At 33.5% G+C, this 14,522-nt stretch overlaps 2 protein-coding genes across 4 annotated transcripts; one reads left to right on the plus strand and one right to left on the minus strand.

The window, feature by feature from the left end:
• Positions 1-717: 717 nt before the first annotated feature.
• On the plus strand, positions 718-7,942 carry LOC112017939 (basic leucine zipper 34). 3 transcript variants are annotated; one of them, XM_024050394.2, is made up of 5 exons: positions 718-2,545; positions 3,732-3,836; positions 5,301-5,376; positions 5,969-6,095; positions 7,533-7,942. In XM_024050394.2, the coding sequence occupies exons 1-5, from the start codon at positions 1,992-1,994 to the stop codon at positions 7,697-7,699; spliced, it is 1,029 nt and encodes a 342-aa protein (XP_023906162.1). In that variant the 5' UTR covers positions 718-1,991; the 3' UTR covers positions 7,700-7,942. The 3 variants fall into 3 exon arrangements, with proteins under 3 accessions (XP_023906162.1, XP_065629720.1, XP_023906163.1); XM_065773648.1 differs by having other exon boundaries at positions 3,732-3,812; XM_024050395.2 differs by lacking the exon at positions 3,732-3,836 and having other exon boundaries at positions 719-2,545.
• A 3,797-nt stretch (positions 7,943-11,739) lies between these two features.
• LOC112017933 (vacuolar protein sorting-associated protein 60.1) lies at positions 11,740-13,293 on the minus strand (the record flags this gene model as incomplete). The annotated part of the gene is given in 4 exon segments (XM_065773649.1): positions 11,740-11,921; positions 12,502-12,656; positions 13,014-13,125; positions 13,222-13,293. Coding segments are annotated over 4 exon segments (393 nt in total), but the record flags the coding sequence as incomplete, so codon positions are not given.
• Between the last annotated feature and the right edge of the window lie 1,229 nt (positions 13,294-14,522).

The raw sequence follows: 14,522 nt of genomic DNA on the forward strand, positions 1-14,522 counted from the left end.
GTTTGATTGAATAAATTTGAAACTTAAATGACTGAAACGAATGAAAGTAAAATTAGAATACTGAAATGAATTCTGGTGAGATTTAGAGGATAAGTTTTGCATTTTAGCCATATAAGTATGATAATGCTCTATGATAATGATATAAATAAGCAAAATTATATTATTAGATGGTTGTGAATATATGTGTGAAATTCATTATGAGAAGTGATATATTCACAATATTTTCATAATATTTTCACAACAATTATAGGTAGTAAATTATTATTAGTTATAATTTAAATTCACAATTTATATTACTTTTTTTGCCATTTGTAACAACTAATAACAACCTGTCATTTAAAATTTATTATAAAAATATTGTGTACTTTTAAAATAACTCAATTATGTAATTTATCTAATCTAATATTTTGATAAATTATAAAGTTTTTTATGGTTGAATAAGAGATCTAAGTTTAATTCTTGTCTACACTAAAAATCGATTTATGTCTTAATCTAATGATAAAGAATTATCATCATTTATCAGGAACGAAAACTATAAGTTAAAACTCTCTCGAATATATATATATATATATATATATAAACAAACACAAGGGCGAGGGAAGAGTTTAAATAAATATTAAAAAACCATATAATAGTAGGAGAAAAGATCATATACCTTATTTTATATTTATATTGTTAATTTTGTTTTTACACAGACTGAACGCTGACAAGGCCTAAAACCCCATTATCATACTATCCGTACACTCACAATAGTGACACCATAAACAACACTCTGACAGTGAGAGTGAGAGAGTGAGAAAAAGAGAGAGAGAGAGAGAGAGAGAGAGCAAGACACGCACAGAGCCAGGCTACCTAAGGATTAGCGTGTGCACGTTTCCTATCTTTCACTCGCTAACTATCTCTGTGTTTGTTTCTCTCTCTTTGTTACTGAAGAACTTAAAGAGGAAAAAAAAAAAAAAAAAAGGTAAGCCAAGTTTCTCGGAAAAACAATTCCTGCCCAAGACACTGGATTTGAAAATTTGTAACTTCTTTTTTTTCCTTTAAAGTTTTCATTTTGGTTCTGGGTTTTTCATTTGGAGCTACTTTGTTGGAACTTTATACTGTAAATACTAAATAACAATATACATGTAAATTTTTTTTCTTTATTTTTTTTCATTAAATTTTGGATCTTTTGTGGTTATATTGGTATTCTTTTCTTTTTTTCACTTCCATTTAGTCCCGGTAGAGTTTGATTGACACTGTATAGTGTAACTGTTGTATTGAATTAACTATTTATTTTCTTTCAAGGTTGATATATTTTGATTCCTAATTTTCATGTTAGATGATGAATGTAGCTTCTGACCATTGTGCTATGGTATCATAAGTTGTTAATTGGACATCTGGACTCTTAAACTTGGACAGATTTGTGAAGTATTTCTTAATATTCCATTTGATTGCTGAGAAAGTGAATGAATGGAAGAGAATACATAGTTTTGAGTTTATATGAGGGTTTTGATTGTAGTGCAAATGAAAACCAATTGCAAATGAATTAAAGAAAGAAACAAAGAAAGAAAATCCTAAACATGTTTCTAATGGTAAAGACTAGAAAAAGGGGAAGAGGGAGAGGGGAAAATTCAATTGGGTATTTATAGTTATGGAAGGTTTTAGAGAACAACTTCTTTTGTGGGGCTTATAAGTGCCCAATATGTAATTATGCAAAGAATGTTCGAAATTTTTTGCTCTTTGTAATTTTAATTTCTAAGTTTTATTATACAAGGAATATGCTTTTTTGTTCAGTTAAATGTTGGTTGTGTCCTTTTCAAGTTTATAATTTTTTTCCTCTTGTAAAGTTCATTTCCATAAGTTGGGTTAGATTGATGGCAGAAATATGGCATTAAACTTATTAAGGGAGGAAATTTTGTCTTCTTTTTTGGTAATAAGAAGGGACAGAAAGAAGCTTAATTGTGTTAAATTATGGGAAGCTGATGGACACCCTGTAAATTAAGTTCACAATGTCAAGGCAAGCTCACCTTCCTCCGCGTTGCCCAATTCAAAAGAAACCCATTGCTGGCCCAATTCATGACACTGTCTCTCACCCCCTGCACATCAATGAATCATATCCCTGGCACCAGAAGTCATCCTCCCAAAGTTCCATCCTAGATGAGCAGCCAGCATGGCTTGATGACTTGTTAGGTGACGCAGTCTCAAATTCCAAAGGAATGTCCCATCGTCGATCAGTTAGCGACTCTGTTGCCCTTTTGGATGCTCTTGAAGACGAGTTTCCAAGTTTGACTCCACATAAAGATGATGCAAGCATAGATGTTAGTGAGACTTGTAGTGGGTTGGAGTCAGCTTGTACTTATGGTCCCAATTCTCCTCGTCAAAAAAGCAATGTAACCTTTACAGAGAATGCAATAGTTTCAGCATTGTCAGAATATGTTTCTCAGGACCCTCTGCCTTACATAGATGGGAGTCTTTGCAATTCTGCTATTACTCACTCTCATTCAAAAGGAGATGATTGTCATTCAGTTGGTGAGCTCAACATAGAGAACAAGGCTGTAAAACGGTTAGAATCTGAACTGACTTGTTAATGTGTTTAATTCATTTCCTATCACAAGCTTGGTATAAGCATGTATTTCTGTAACATATGATGAATGAGCGCTTTGCTATGTTTGGGTAGACTATTATGTTATGGTCAGGGATGTAATTCCATTAGTTGAAGTTTTTATTGTATTTGCATATCGTTATAGTGATTCTAGACTTCTGGTAGTTGTGATTATTACCAATGTCTTACATGCATCGGCTTTTTAAAATTCAAGTGCTTATGTGTTGCTCTTGAAATGCATACAACAACAGCTAATCTATTTGCACATTTTCTCTTTCCAATTTTGAAGTAGAAATTGCAGGTAAATAATACAAAATTTTTGAGAACTTATTAATATGATTCTCATTCATGTAATTTCATGTTGATATCAAATGTCTCAGAATCTTTTATTAGAAACGTTTAGATGTCAGCAATTTAAATAAGTAATAGAGTTTCAAACTTGCAAGGGAGAAAAGACATCAAAATATCCGCTGGCTTTGCCCAATTCATTTTGTCAAAATTATCTCAAGTTAGGGGAAGATGGCATGCATAGGTTAGAAAGAAGTGTACTATTGTTTTGATTAAAATTTACATCAGATTTAGAGTTTGTTTGGGATATAATGAAAAGTTAAGCTTATTTGAGTTTTTAGCTTATTTTTGGTACTATTCATCTGTCCTATTGAACTTTTTAGTACTATTCGTGGGTCCTATTGTACTATTTAACTAGTTTTTAACTTTTTTTTTTTACACTTTTAGCAAAAAGCTTTTAGTTTAAGCTAACTAAGCTGTTCCCAAACGGACTTATGCTGTACATGAGTCATGTAGTTATTCTTCTACTTTTCCTTTTTTTCGTTTTGGGGGGGGGGGGGGGGGGGGGGGTTGGTGGGGGGAGAGTGGGGGTGTCTTGCAATGAACAATGAACATTTATGTATCTATCCATGCATCTGTCAAGTAACTCCCTTAGCTTTTCTTTGTAATTTTTTGGACTCTTTGTGTTCATCATCATGAACTTGGAGTGTTTTTATTTTCAATAAATCTATTCTACTTACTTATCAAAAGAAGAAAAAAAAAAAAAAAAATCTATCTTCGCATCTGTCAGTTTGTATTTTTTTTTTTTTTTTTTTTTTTTTTTAACTTACACCTCTAATGGTGTTTGTCTTCAATCTAGTTTAAGCACCTCTGGTGAGCAAGCTTGTCAGAGTAAAGGAGCACCATTCTCTTGGTTGTCAAAGAGAGGGGACGACTGCAGGTCAAAAGAAGCACTCAGAAAGCAGTTAGTTAATTGCTAACTGTAATTAATTCTTGGAAATATAATTATCAGCAGCACAACATTTTCTATTTATGTCAGTTAGGAAGCTTTGTATTTTCAAAATTTGTTGAAGGCTCTCAAAATTAGATATGCAAAGATTTGTCATTAGACATTGAAGTGTTCTCTAGGATGGATGATCAAGAATTGTCATAAATAACTGAGGAAAAATGAGGGGAAATTCAACTCTGTAATTAATAAATTCTGTCAGTAATCTAATGACAATTACAAGCATGTTTGCCCTAAATTTCCCAGTCAGGATCAGTTTTGTACTTTTCCTCGAAGAAATTTCTATGGGCATATGTGTGGAGTATCCAAGAATTTGGAACATGGATTCAAAGACAAAACATTCCTACTTAGGATCCATTTGTTTTTGTGTAAATTATTTTCCAAAGATGTTTGGTGCAACTGAAAATTGTTAGGCAATAGAAAAATACTTTTCTGATTACTGGAAGATTACTTCAAAATGGCGGGAATGGTTTGTGCTCACAAAGCATAAACTATTTTCCATAACAAGCTTATGACCCACCCTACATCCCTCCCCTCTCCCACATTCCTTAGTGCCGCCGCTGTTAGTACATCCATCCCACCATTACAACCACCATTGCCCTCTCTCCTCCACATTGCCACAATCACCTTCCTCTCCCATCATTTGCGTTCTCACTACCACCTCTCTGCCACCATTCCAAACTTCCACCACCATCACCTGGCTCATCCCTTCTCCCCCCATTCCTTGCACCATCTCCACCTCATCCCACCCCCACCCCACCCCCCCAACCCCCTCCTCTGAACTGTCACCACCAACTCCACCCCCTATTCCCATACCGCCATCACTACTACCTTCCTTCCGCTTCCACTCCCACTTTCTCTTTTCCCACCACAACAATTCCTACCTATTGACTTTTTGTGGATTTTTTTTTTTTTTTTTGGTTGGTTTTAACATAGAGATTTTCAGTGTTACTGAAAACTAGGAAATTATTTTCAAAGTTTCACTCTCAACCAACAAAAAAAAAATCAATTTCAGTACTCACACATCCCCTCAAGTGTGAGTATTTACCTACAAAAAAAGAAAAAGAAAAAGAAAATGTTTTCTATTGAAAACATGAAAATATTTTATGCTGAAATAAATGGAGCCTAGTATGAGTCTGAAGAGTGTCACTGTTCTGCCTCCATTGGCATGTACTTTTGGATGACATGTCTATTGAATGGGGTTTATATCTGGAAAAGGACCATGGAAGTCCATCACTGGCCATATCATTTTGTATCCCTTGCTATGCACATACATTTCCTTTACAGTTTCCATATACATAATGGCTAAAATCCAAAAATTCTGACATTCAAACAGCTAAGCAGTTTGATACAGGGTAATTCATATTTGATCATGTACCTGTGCCATTTGTAAAATTTAACTGGTTTGATGACTTCTTGCAGGCACTCTGGGCAGCGTTCAAGAGTTCGTAAACTCCAGTATATTGCTGAACTGGAAAGTACCGTAGATGTTTTGCAGGTAATTTCTCAGGAAATCAAAATGAGATATTATGGAGCTATTGCTACTTCATTGAAATATGATTGTTGAGGCTGCATGCAAAGGGCTCTTTCATTATACAAACGATAAATGATATATGTCACCAAGATTATCTAAAACTTCGTAGGTAAATTATGCTACAAAGGGTATATATGCTGTTTTTTCTATGTCAAAATTGAAAGAAAAGAATAACAATATTTCTGCCCCCCAGCTTTAAGTTTCCACAATTTTGTGTGTTCTCAAAGTAGAAATTAAATATTTACGAAAAGTACACCTCTTCACAGCTTGTTATAATTATGCTCTTGTTAATTAATATTCAATGATTCAGCATGTTATATGCTTTGGCCCATGTCTTCTCATTGTAATAATTGCAGCATCATTGTACTGCAATATGTCAACCAATTTACTTCCTCTTTTCTTTTCTTTTCTGTTTTTTTTTGTTGCTATTTATGCTTTCCTTGTATCCTGTGGATCATGTTAGCATAATTTTCTATTTCTGTATCCATTTTCAATGAAATCCCTCTTCATGGAAGCTACTGGGAACTTAATTAATAGGTTTTATCTCATTCTGTAGACTTTCGAATCAGAGTTGGCTGTCAGAGTTGCTTCTCTTCTTCAGCAACGTGTTGCTCTGTCCCTGGAAAACTGCACTTTAAAGCAGCAGGTGGCCAGACTGCAGCAAGAAAAATTAATCATGGAGTGTAAGTATACATCTTTCTGCTGACTCCATGGGTAACTCAGAAAGTCAATTACCGTTGATTATTTAAAAGAGAACTTATATAGCATACATTTTAGCTTTCTGGTTTAATTAGATGATAGTCTAGCTGCATTGTTCATCTGTTAGGATAATAACTAAATTGATCAATTAATACTCTGATAAGTTAACTTTACTGAAGTAGAGTGCCAAACTAGTGAAGTGGAAACAAATGGCACCTCCATCCCTTGTAAAGAGTAGGTGAAGGGAAAGGTCGTGGATTTTAGTACCAAAAGATGCATCTGTAATTACTAATTAAAAAAAAAAACTAGTGAAGTGGTGGTAAATCTTCCTGCAAATCTGGAAGTATCTATTTTAAGTGAGGAATAGGTTGTAACAGACATGAATTAGTTCATGAATGATGAACATTTACTTGATAAGAATTTATAACAAGTCTCATTAAGTTGGAAGTGAATTAGACAGTCTGTTGGTCTGGTCTTAATGACATGTTGGCTTGTTGAAATCAGACTTTTGGTAAGCATTTTTGTGGGGTTGAAATTGTTAATTCTTTAGATTGCTTTGGCTTTTCTCCTCTTTTTGAGTTTTTAGATCTTCTTATCTTCTGATCTTAGGCTTTTTGCTTTTATTGTTGTTTCTTTTGTATGCTAAGTTTATGCCCTTATTTGCTTTTGAATGAGTTTGTTTCTTTGTTAAAAATTAAATTTCTGTAAGATTAAAAAATTTCCATATCTATAAAGAAAACAGAAAAGGGAATAAAAATGGATCATGCACTGGACATCTGGAGTTTCATCAAGGAAATTTGTTGACTTAACAAAGATAGTGATAATTTTATATTCTAAAAATTGTGATTAAAAATAAATGATATTTTATATATGTAAAGAGATCTTTAAAAAAAAAAAAAAACAGCATCTTTGATTTGCCCTTGATTGTCTCCGAGTAACAGTTGGTAGGACCTTATCTGGCCTTCTGTCTAAGACCATTGGTCGACAGCATTACAGTATAGGCACAGTTAGTAACATCAAACTTAAGCATGTTAGTATTTTAAATGTTCTGATTTCTGATATTTGAAAGAAATATAATTAAAAAAACTGTGTTTCAAACTATTATCAGCTTTGTTACAGTTCTTTTGCTATCTTTCAGGGTTCCCTAGTGTCACTTACACATGAGAAATTATAAATTCTATTACCAGCCAGGATTCATTTAGTATTTATTTTGGTGCTTGTAATCTTGAATTTAATTTCAAGAACTTTCAAAAGATGCCAATAGCGGATAGTGGTCCAAGCTTAGGTGACTGACTTTATCATTGAGCAATGAATATGTTTCTTCATTAAACAAAATCATGAGCTGCCATCTTTCGTAATGAATATTATCTCTATTTTTTTTTTTTTTTATTTGAATATCATGCCCACCTTTTTTGTTACAGGTGAATATCAGTCTCTGAAGAAGGAACTCAAGTCTCTCAAGTCCGGTTTTGCAAAGTCCAAAAGTAGCAAGGTCAGCACATATTTTGGGTCCAAAACTGCTGCCGAGTCATCTAGATCAAAGGCTACATGGCAGATGTTAGATATGGGAAAACTTAACATTAGTTGAAACCCCCGAAAAAAAAAAATAATAATACTGGATTTTGATGTTGATGCACCCTAGATTTTTGCTTCATCTTCTTTATGTTTGAAGCAGATCCAGCCAAAGCTACTGCTTGTTCTTCATAGCCATTTCTTTCAGTCTTACTCATAAACTGTAGTCTTTAGGTATCCTGTAGGCTATGGTACTTTGCTGTTCTAGGAACTACTTTTATCATTTTAGGAGAAAGTGACACAATTTTCTCTATGTTTATTTTTGGACCTATACCAATCATACTGAAGGATGCATTAGACTTGGACCATTCAAGGAAATCCAAAATCTCATAAGAGCCGGAGACATTTTTTATGTTTCCGTTTTATGAGAAAGCATAATACCGGTTTTCATGACTGGAATCACAAAGGTGTCTTCCTTGAATGCTCTAGACATCATTGTGCCATGAAGTTCAACATTTGGCTCTAGAAGTTTTTTTGAGGGTGGTTATTAAGAAACTTAAATTATACAAAATCTAGTAAAAATAGAACTTCATATATTGACAAAAAAAAAAAAAAAAAAAACATGCACATAAAGCCTTACAATTTCCTTTTACAAATTTTCTTATTTTGAAATCATTACATGATAGTTTCATTATTAATGTTACAAATTACGTTTCTTTCAAAATTTTAGTTAAATAAAATTTTTCTTGGACTTTCTTTTTGTTTGTAAGGACCTAGAACATTGTCAAGAGGGCCAAAGTTTAAGGACAATGTTTCTCTACAAATTTAGTTGTAGCTTAAGGCTACAAGTCTCACTAAACAAATTAAGATTATTACATATATTGAAAATTTAACCGTTGAATTACATGTTCTCTATATTCTTAAAACACATGTTAATTAGATGTTATTTACTATTCAATCCATAAATTTATTTTTTTATGTATAATTTTAGATTACAAAAAATCGAAATTTAAACATTTGGTTGATAACAAAGGTATTGATCTTGATCTTCTTAAAACTTTGCAAGTATGAAGGATATAAAAAGGAAATGTAATTAAATGGTAGATTTGTCAAAAGTTACATCCAATAAAAAAAATATTGAATAGAGTTGTAGCCTACAACCAAATTTGTTGCCAAATTTTGTCTAAAATTTAATTATATTTGGGCTAAAAAAAATTTAGGGTTGTCACAGTTTTTTTAAGGATAAAAAAATCATAAATTTTTAAAATTTATACATAATAATTATTATGTTTTCCAAGCTATGGTAGTCATGTGACCACCCTGAACTCTATGGGGAGTCGCCAGTGCTTACTACATAATTTGTTCTCAATTATATGACACATTGATGGGTACATGAATGAAGTCAACATCACTAGTAATTGTACTCATTTATTTTAGGGTGAGGTTTGGGTCCAATGCCCAATTGCACTAGATCTGTTGAGATAATGACACGTATCTACTTTTGGACACGTGTTACCATCTGAACGGATCCAATGCATTGGGCCTAAGTCTCACCCTTTATTTAATGGATTAAATACTTGGTGTTCTTTTAAAATATAGTGGGAGAAAGGTTCATGAACTCTACAAATTCTTAAGCATTTATGCTTCTTGTATCGTTTCTCATTGAATGTGATTACTAATGTAAAAAATGAATGTGAACATCACACAGGCACTATGCGGTGCTTGTTAAGGTTAAAATAATGTAGGTCCCATTTAATATAAAAAAATCAATAAATGAGAGAAATTGTATAAAATTGACTCTAAAACCTATAAAGTTACTAACATAAAGACAAAAATTCTGACACAAAGTTTGGTGTTAACGGGCACCTTATGGTGCCTGTTAACACACACACACACATATATATTTCATGAACTCCTGTTCACCATAACCAATAAATATCTTATATATCTTATATATGCATCATTTCTCTCATAATGTGTGAATTGTGGATCCATAAAAAATAAGATTCATATATTTAATACATGAGATATATTCAAACAATTTTGAAACCTTCTAATGGCAAATAAATTTATGCTAGGGTGATCAAAGAGGGGTTGGGTATCCTCGTAAGTTTTCAACTTTGGATGAAATTAACAAGGCCCTCAAGTTTGGTAGAGAGAGAAAAGTTGGGAGATATATTCTCTCTCAACTTGATCAATTAAATTCAATTATAGTTAACCATTATAAAAGTGAAGCAATTAGGCAACAATTTTATAATAATAATAATGCCTTATGCTTTGTGTCCTAAAGGCACTTGAACATAAAAGTGAAGCTATTGGACAAAAAAAATTAAAAAAAAATATATATTATAATTGTGCCTTATGCTTTGTCCTAAAAGTGCTTCAACCCTTTTTTTAGCGTAGAGTGTAAGCGAAATAGAATCATAGTATGCATCTTTTTCTGTAAATTGTTCCAAAAAAACAAAAGACACCAATTTAAAATTATCAAACCCAAAACCATGTACAACATTAGTTTGCAATTAATGTCCACCTCAACGTTTAAATTAGTGTACATTTTTTAATAGATTAGTAGGCAATCATCTATCAATAACTATGAGGGCATGAGAAATGTGCAGGCAGCTATGAACACATTTGCAATTTATATCCTAAACTATTATATTTACAATGTACCTCATTAATTTGAACGGTTGGTGGATGTCGCAATTAATGTCCACCTCAACGTTTACATTAGTGTAAAATTTAGTAGTTTAGTGGACAATCATCTATCAATAACTGAGGGCATGAGAAATGTGTACGCCCAACTATAAGCACATTTGCAATGTAATCCTACCTAAACTATAATATTTACAATGTACCTCACTAATTTGAATGGTTGTTAGATGTCGCAAATTATGCTCAAATTAGGATGTTGATTACAAAATTTTAAAATCAAGGTGTGAATTGCAAAAGCCCTCTTAAGATTGATGGTAAGAGATTGCCGGAGCAAAGTATTCAGCCATTTTTCACACCTTTTATGATGCAAGATGCATAGTGTTTTCCATCTAAGGCAACATTTATTCAATCTCCATATTGTATTATAGGGTTACAAGATCTTCTTAAAGGGTCCTCTCGAAATCCATCATTTTCTCTTCTAGATGCGATCAACTACTGCTATTTTACTAGTTAGAACTGTTGTTCGGTGAATCATCTGAATCTCCTACGTCCTCAGCCTTGCTTGCCCATCACATTCAGATGTGCAGTTGGGACTACCTAGGCCTTGCCTAATTTGTGAAGTCAGCGTTACCAATTTTATTAGCAACCTTAAAAAGACTTTCTTCCAAATATACCATCCTAACATTTTGATCCTTTTGAGACCAGGTCCCAAAGGAGATCAGTATCCATGTCATTGACGATCGGGGCAAAATTTTGGTCTATTTAGATACAACTTATTGTTGCTGAAAATTGATTGTTGCTAAAATCACTTAAGCAAAATAATTTTATAAATATATGAATAATATCGTGAAACCTATTTTTAATATTTTTTTAATACGTAAACAGTATATAAATAGTACGTAAACAATACACTGTTCATGCACAGTACTTTTTGTCTCTCAAAGTCAAACAATGCAGCCAAAAAAAAAAAAAAAAAAAAAAAAACGCAACGCAACTTTAAGCACCATCCAAACCCTCACTTAGAGTCTTGCACTGACCTTGTAAAATAATACTCCATTTCTGGTTTGCATATAATTATACACAATCTTCTTGAGTCTTACTAAATCTTGGATGTTCCTCTTCCTCTAATTAGTAAGATCATTATATGCCACGGCTCTTCTGGTTTGCATCTAATTATTCACCTCCTTGATTTAGTATTTAGTAAGGTCATGATATGCCATGGCTATTCTGGTTTGCTGCATATAATTATACAATCGATACTTAACTCATACTGGGGAGAGAGTTTAAGTACACTATTAGATACGTAAACCCTTCAAGTTTTCTTTTCTTTTTTTAGGCCAAGTATGTAACCCCTTCTTTATTCTCCTCAAAGTATCCTTCACACCCCACCCACCCCCCCCCCCCCCCACAAAAAAAAAAGAAAAAAAAAGTAATGCTTATTATGAAAATCCAATCAATGGGAAATAACCAACAACAAAACGTAAAACACTATATCAATCAAAGTTCAGTTCTGCACAATGTTTACAAGAAATTGCTTCATATCCAGCTTCCCCTCAAATTATAAGTCAATGCACAACAGAAAGTAGCAACTCCTAACCACGAAGAGATGCCCGAGGCACAGTAGGTAAACCCAGTTCGTCCTCAGCCTGTCAGCATCATGGTTTGCAGATGAATTAGTAAATGAGACATGCAGACGTTGGTACAAAATGTTTGATTATTGGCTCTACTTAAAGTGCAATAAAAAAGAATGTAATAAAAAAGTTAAATGTGGTGTTTGTAGGCAGTGCTGACAGTGGGCATTGGCCCAAAAGGGGCAGAGATTGATGAATGCGGTGAGTGTATGGCCAGTAAGGCAGTCAGCAGGCGAGAGAGAGAGAGAGAGAGTGAGAAATGTGAGATTTTTCATCGTTAAAAGAAAATAACTTTTTGTAGCATGTCAAAAAAAATGGACTACTACTATTTTACTTTTTTGTAGTCAGTTTTGATAAGTGATTCACCAGAATAACATTTAAGTGGAGTTATCAAACAACTAAGCAACAGTGCTAAACAACTCTTTTGTAGTCAGAAATCAAGAAGTTGGATATTTGTGGAGGATCCAAAAGGAGGGTTAATTAGCAGAACTTTCTCATGAAATTCAAGGGTTCCTTCCTCGCAATTTTCTTTAATTCAACAAAAAACTCAAATATCCTGCATCAATTGTTTCTGCAAAAAATCAATGGAATTTACCTGGGCATTGGATCTGCCAGCTGGAACAGCTGCTTGTCCTGTGGGTGCTGAAGGCAAGTTGAGTTCTGAATCCAAATCGGATTCTGTATCAGGTTGGAGATAAGAGGGCACCCCTTCAGCTTCAGTTCCCATGTCTGCTTCCAAAGCATCAAGTTCTGCCCAAAAGAAAAATCGTTGGAATAGGACATGAGTATATTAATAATGTTGGTCAGATCAGATCATTACTTAAGAATTAGCAGATTAGATTAACAAGGCCTATTTTTTTTTTTAATATAAAAGATAGAACAAGGCCTATTCATCCTACATGAATTAGCATAACACTTACAACCCTGTCCAGCCCACGTTAATTAATAATAAAGTTTTCAACACTATTTCCAGGAATTAGAACTTCCAACATCAAATAGTCATTGGGCAAATTAAAATCAGAAACATTTTATGTCTGAAAAGAATCATAAAAAAAAATCTCCCTCAATATTTAAGCCATTAGATAATTAAAAAAAAAAAAAACTGACCACCCATAAGGTCGTCCTCATCAATGTCATCTGGCACATTATAGCTTCTACCCAGGCTCTCTTGAATTTCAGAACTCACATCCATTAGGTCCATCATCTCATCTTGCAAGTTCTACAATCAGAAAAATCAACTGTTCAGCACCAGAAATTCTCAAGGCAGTAAAGCGTGGATGGTAAGTATGAAAAAAGATATCAAATGATTACATACATCAATGTCTTGAATCTTCACAGTTTTCATCATTCCTTTCAACTCCTTGTTTGCAGATTTCAAAGCTGACATCTGGAGATAAGAAAACAAATTCAATTTGTGACAAAATATAGAACTAACTTTACAATCTGGTTCCCTAAACATGAATCCAGGGCATCTCTCTCTTATAACCTGAATGGACAAGGAATAAGAGTCCAGAACCTAGATTCAACATATATTTATAAAGAATCCGGCCCTAGTGACAAATAGTTCGTCCCCTACCTCTCATGAGGTAGGCAGCAGGTTCCAATCAGGGTACATATAAAGCTCCGCCTGAGCTGCCTTGAACTATGCCCCTTGGGGCGCTACCAAGAAAAACAAATGTTTGAAGGTGAAAACAGCACAACCCCAGTACTCCAAAACTGGTACAAAGTGATACTAGAAACTTAGTCCAAATTCGTAATTCATCTAAACCCATTTATAAACAGAATAACTGAAAACTATAAATTGCATCCTTTTACGTGTCTGATTATATAAATTATGTTACAAATTATATTATGATACAATTCAACAGGCAAACTAAGCAATAATACAGTTGAAGTCCATGGGATATATAGAACAGAGATTTAAATATCTAGTGTGTGCCATTTAGTAGCATTCAGTTCCATCACTTTGAGCAACTGGATAAAAAAATAATTAATAAATTATAGATACTAAGCATGTATTCAGATGCATTTGCTCTTGGCAATGGATGAAGCATGATAACACTATTCACAAAATCCCAAGTAGCCTCAGGAACCCTCCACTTATAGGCCCTGTTTGTTTCAGCATAAACCTGTTGCACAAAATGTTCCACTTTCATGCGTTTGGGGTGCTTGACAGTATTAGTCACCTTGAAAACATTTTGGTTGACCACGGAAAAGCAATCAAAGAGTCAAGATAAGTCATCCAAGGAGGGGGGAAGAAGTCCCTCAAAAATGGTCTTGTGTACTCCTCCCCAGCCCCCCAATCTCCATTTTTGCCTAACCCCCCTCTCTATGCCGCTTCACTTTTTTTCCCAGATATCTCTGTCATTTTTTCTTTGGGTTTCTCTTAATATTTTTATTTTGCTATACATTTCTTGACTATTTTTCTTTCTTAAGTAACCAAGATATATTGAGATCTACAAATTCCTTGGTTATGCCTTATGTATGTATCTCTTCTTAAAAATGATTTTTAAGTTGATTTTTTACTTCTTTCATATTGATATTTAAGTAGTGAATAAAAGTTGTTATAATTATATTACCAAATCATTAAAAAAAAAAAAAAAAAAAAAAGATTTT

The sequence above is a fragment of the Quercus suber genome, unplaced genomic scaffold, assembly GCF_002906115.3.
Source record: "Quercus suber isolate HL8 unplaced genomic scaffold, Cork oak 2.0 scaffold_78, whole genome shotgun sequence".
NCBI lineage: Eukaryota > Viridiplantae > Streptophyta > Magnoliopsida > Fagales > Fagaceae > Quercus > Quercus suber.

What these genes read in the sequence shown, in the direction of transcription:
- LOC112017939 (XM_024050394.2), top strand. Translation starts at nt 1,992, where the DNA reads ATGTCAAGGCAAGCTCACCTTCCTCCGCGTTGCCCAATTCAAAAGAAA. An exon ending in AAAGAAGCACTCAGAAAGCA is followed by an intron (nt 3,837 to 5,300) that starts GTTAGTTAATTG and finishes GACTTCTTGCAG; the next exon opens with GCACTCTGGGCAGCGTTCAA. An exon ending in GTACCGTAGATGTTTTGCAG is followed by an intron (nt 5,377 to 5,968) that starts GTAATTTCTCAG and finishes CTCATTCTGTAG; the next exon opens with ACTTTCGAATCAGAGTTGGC.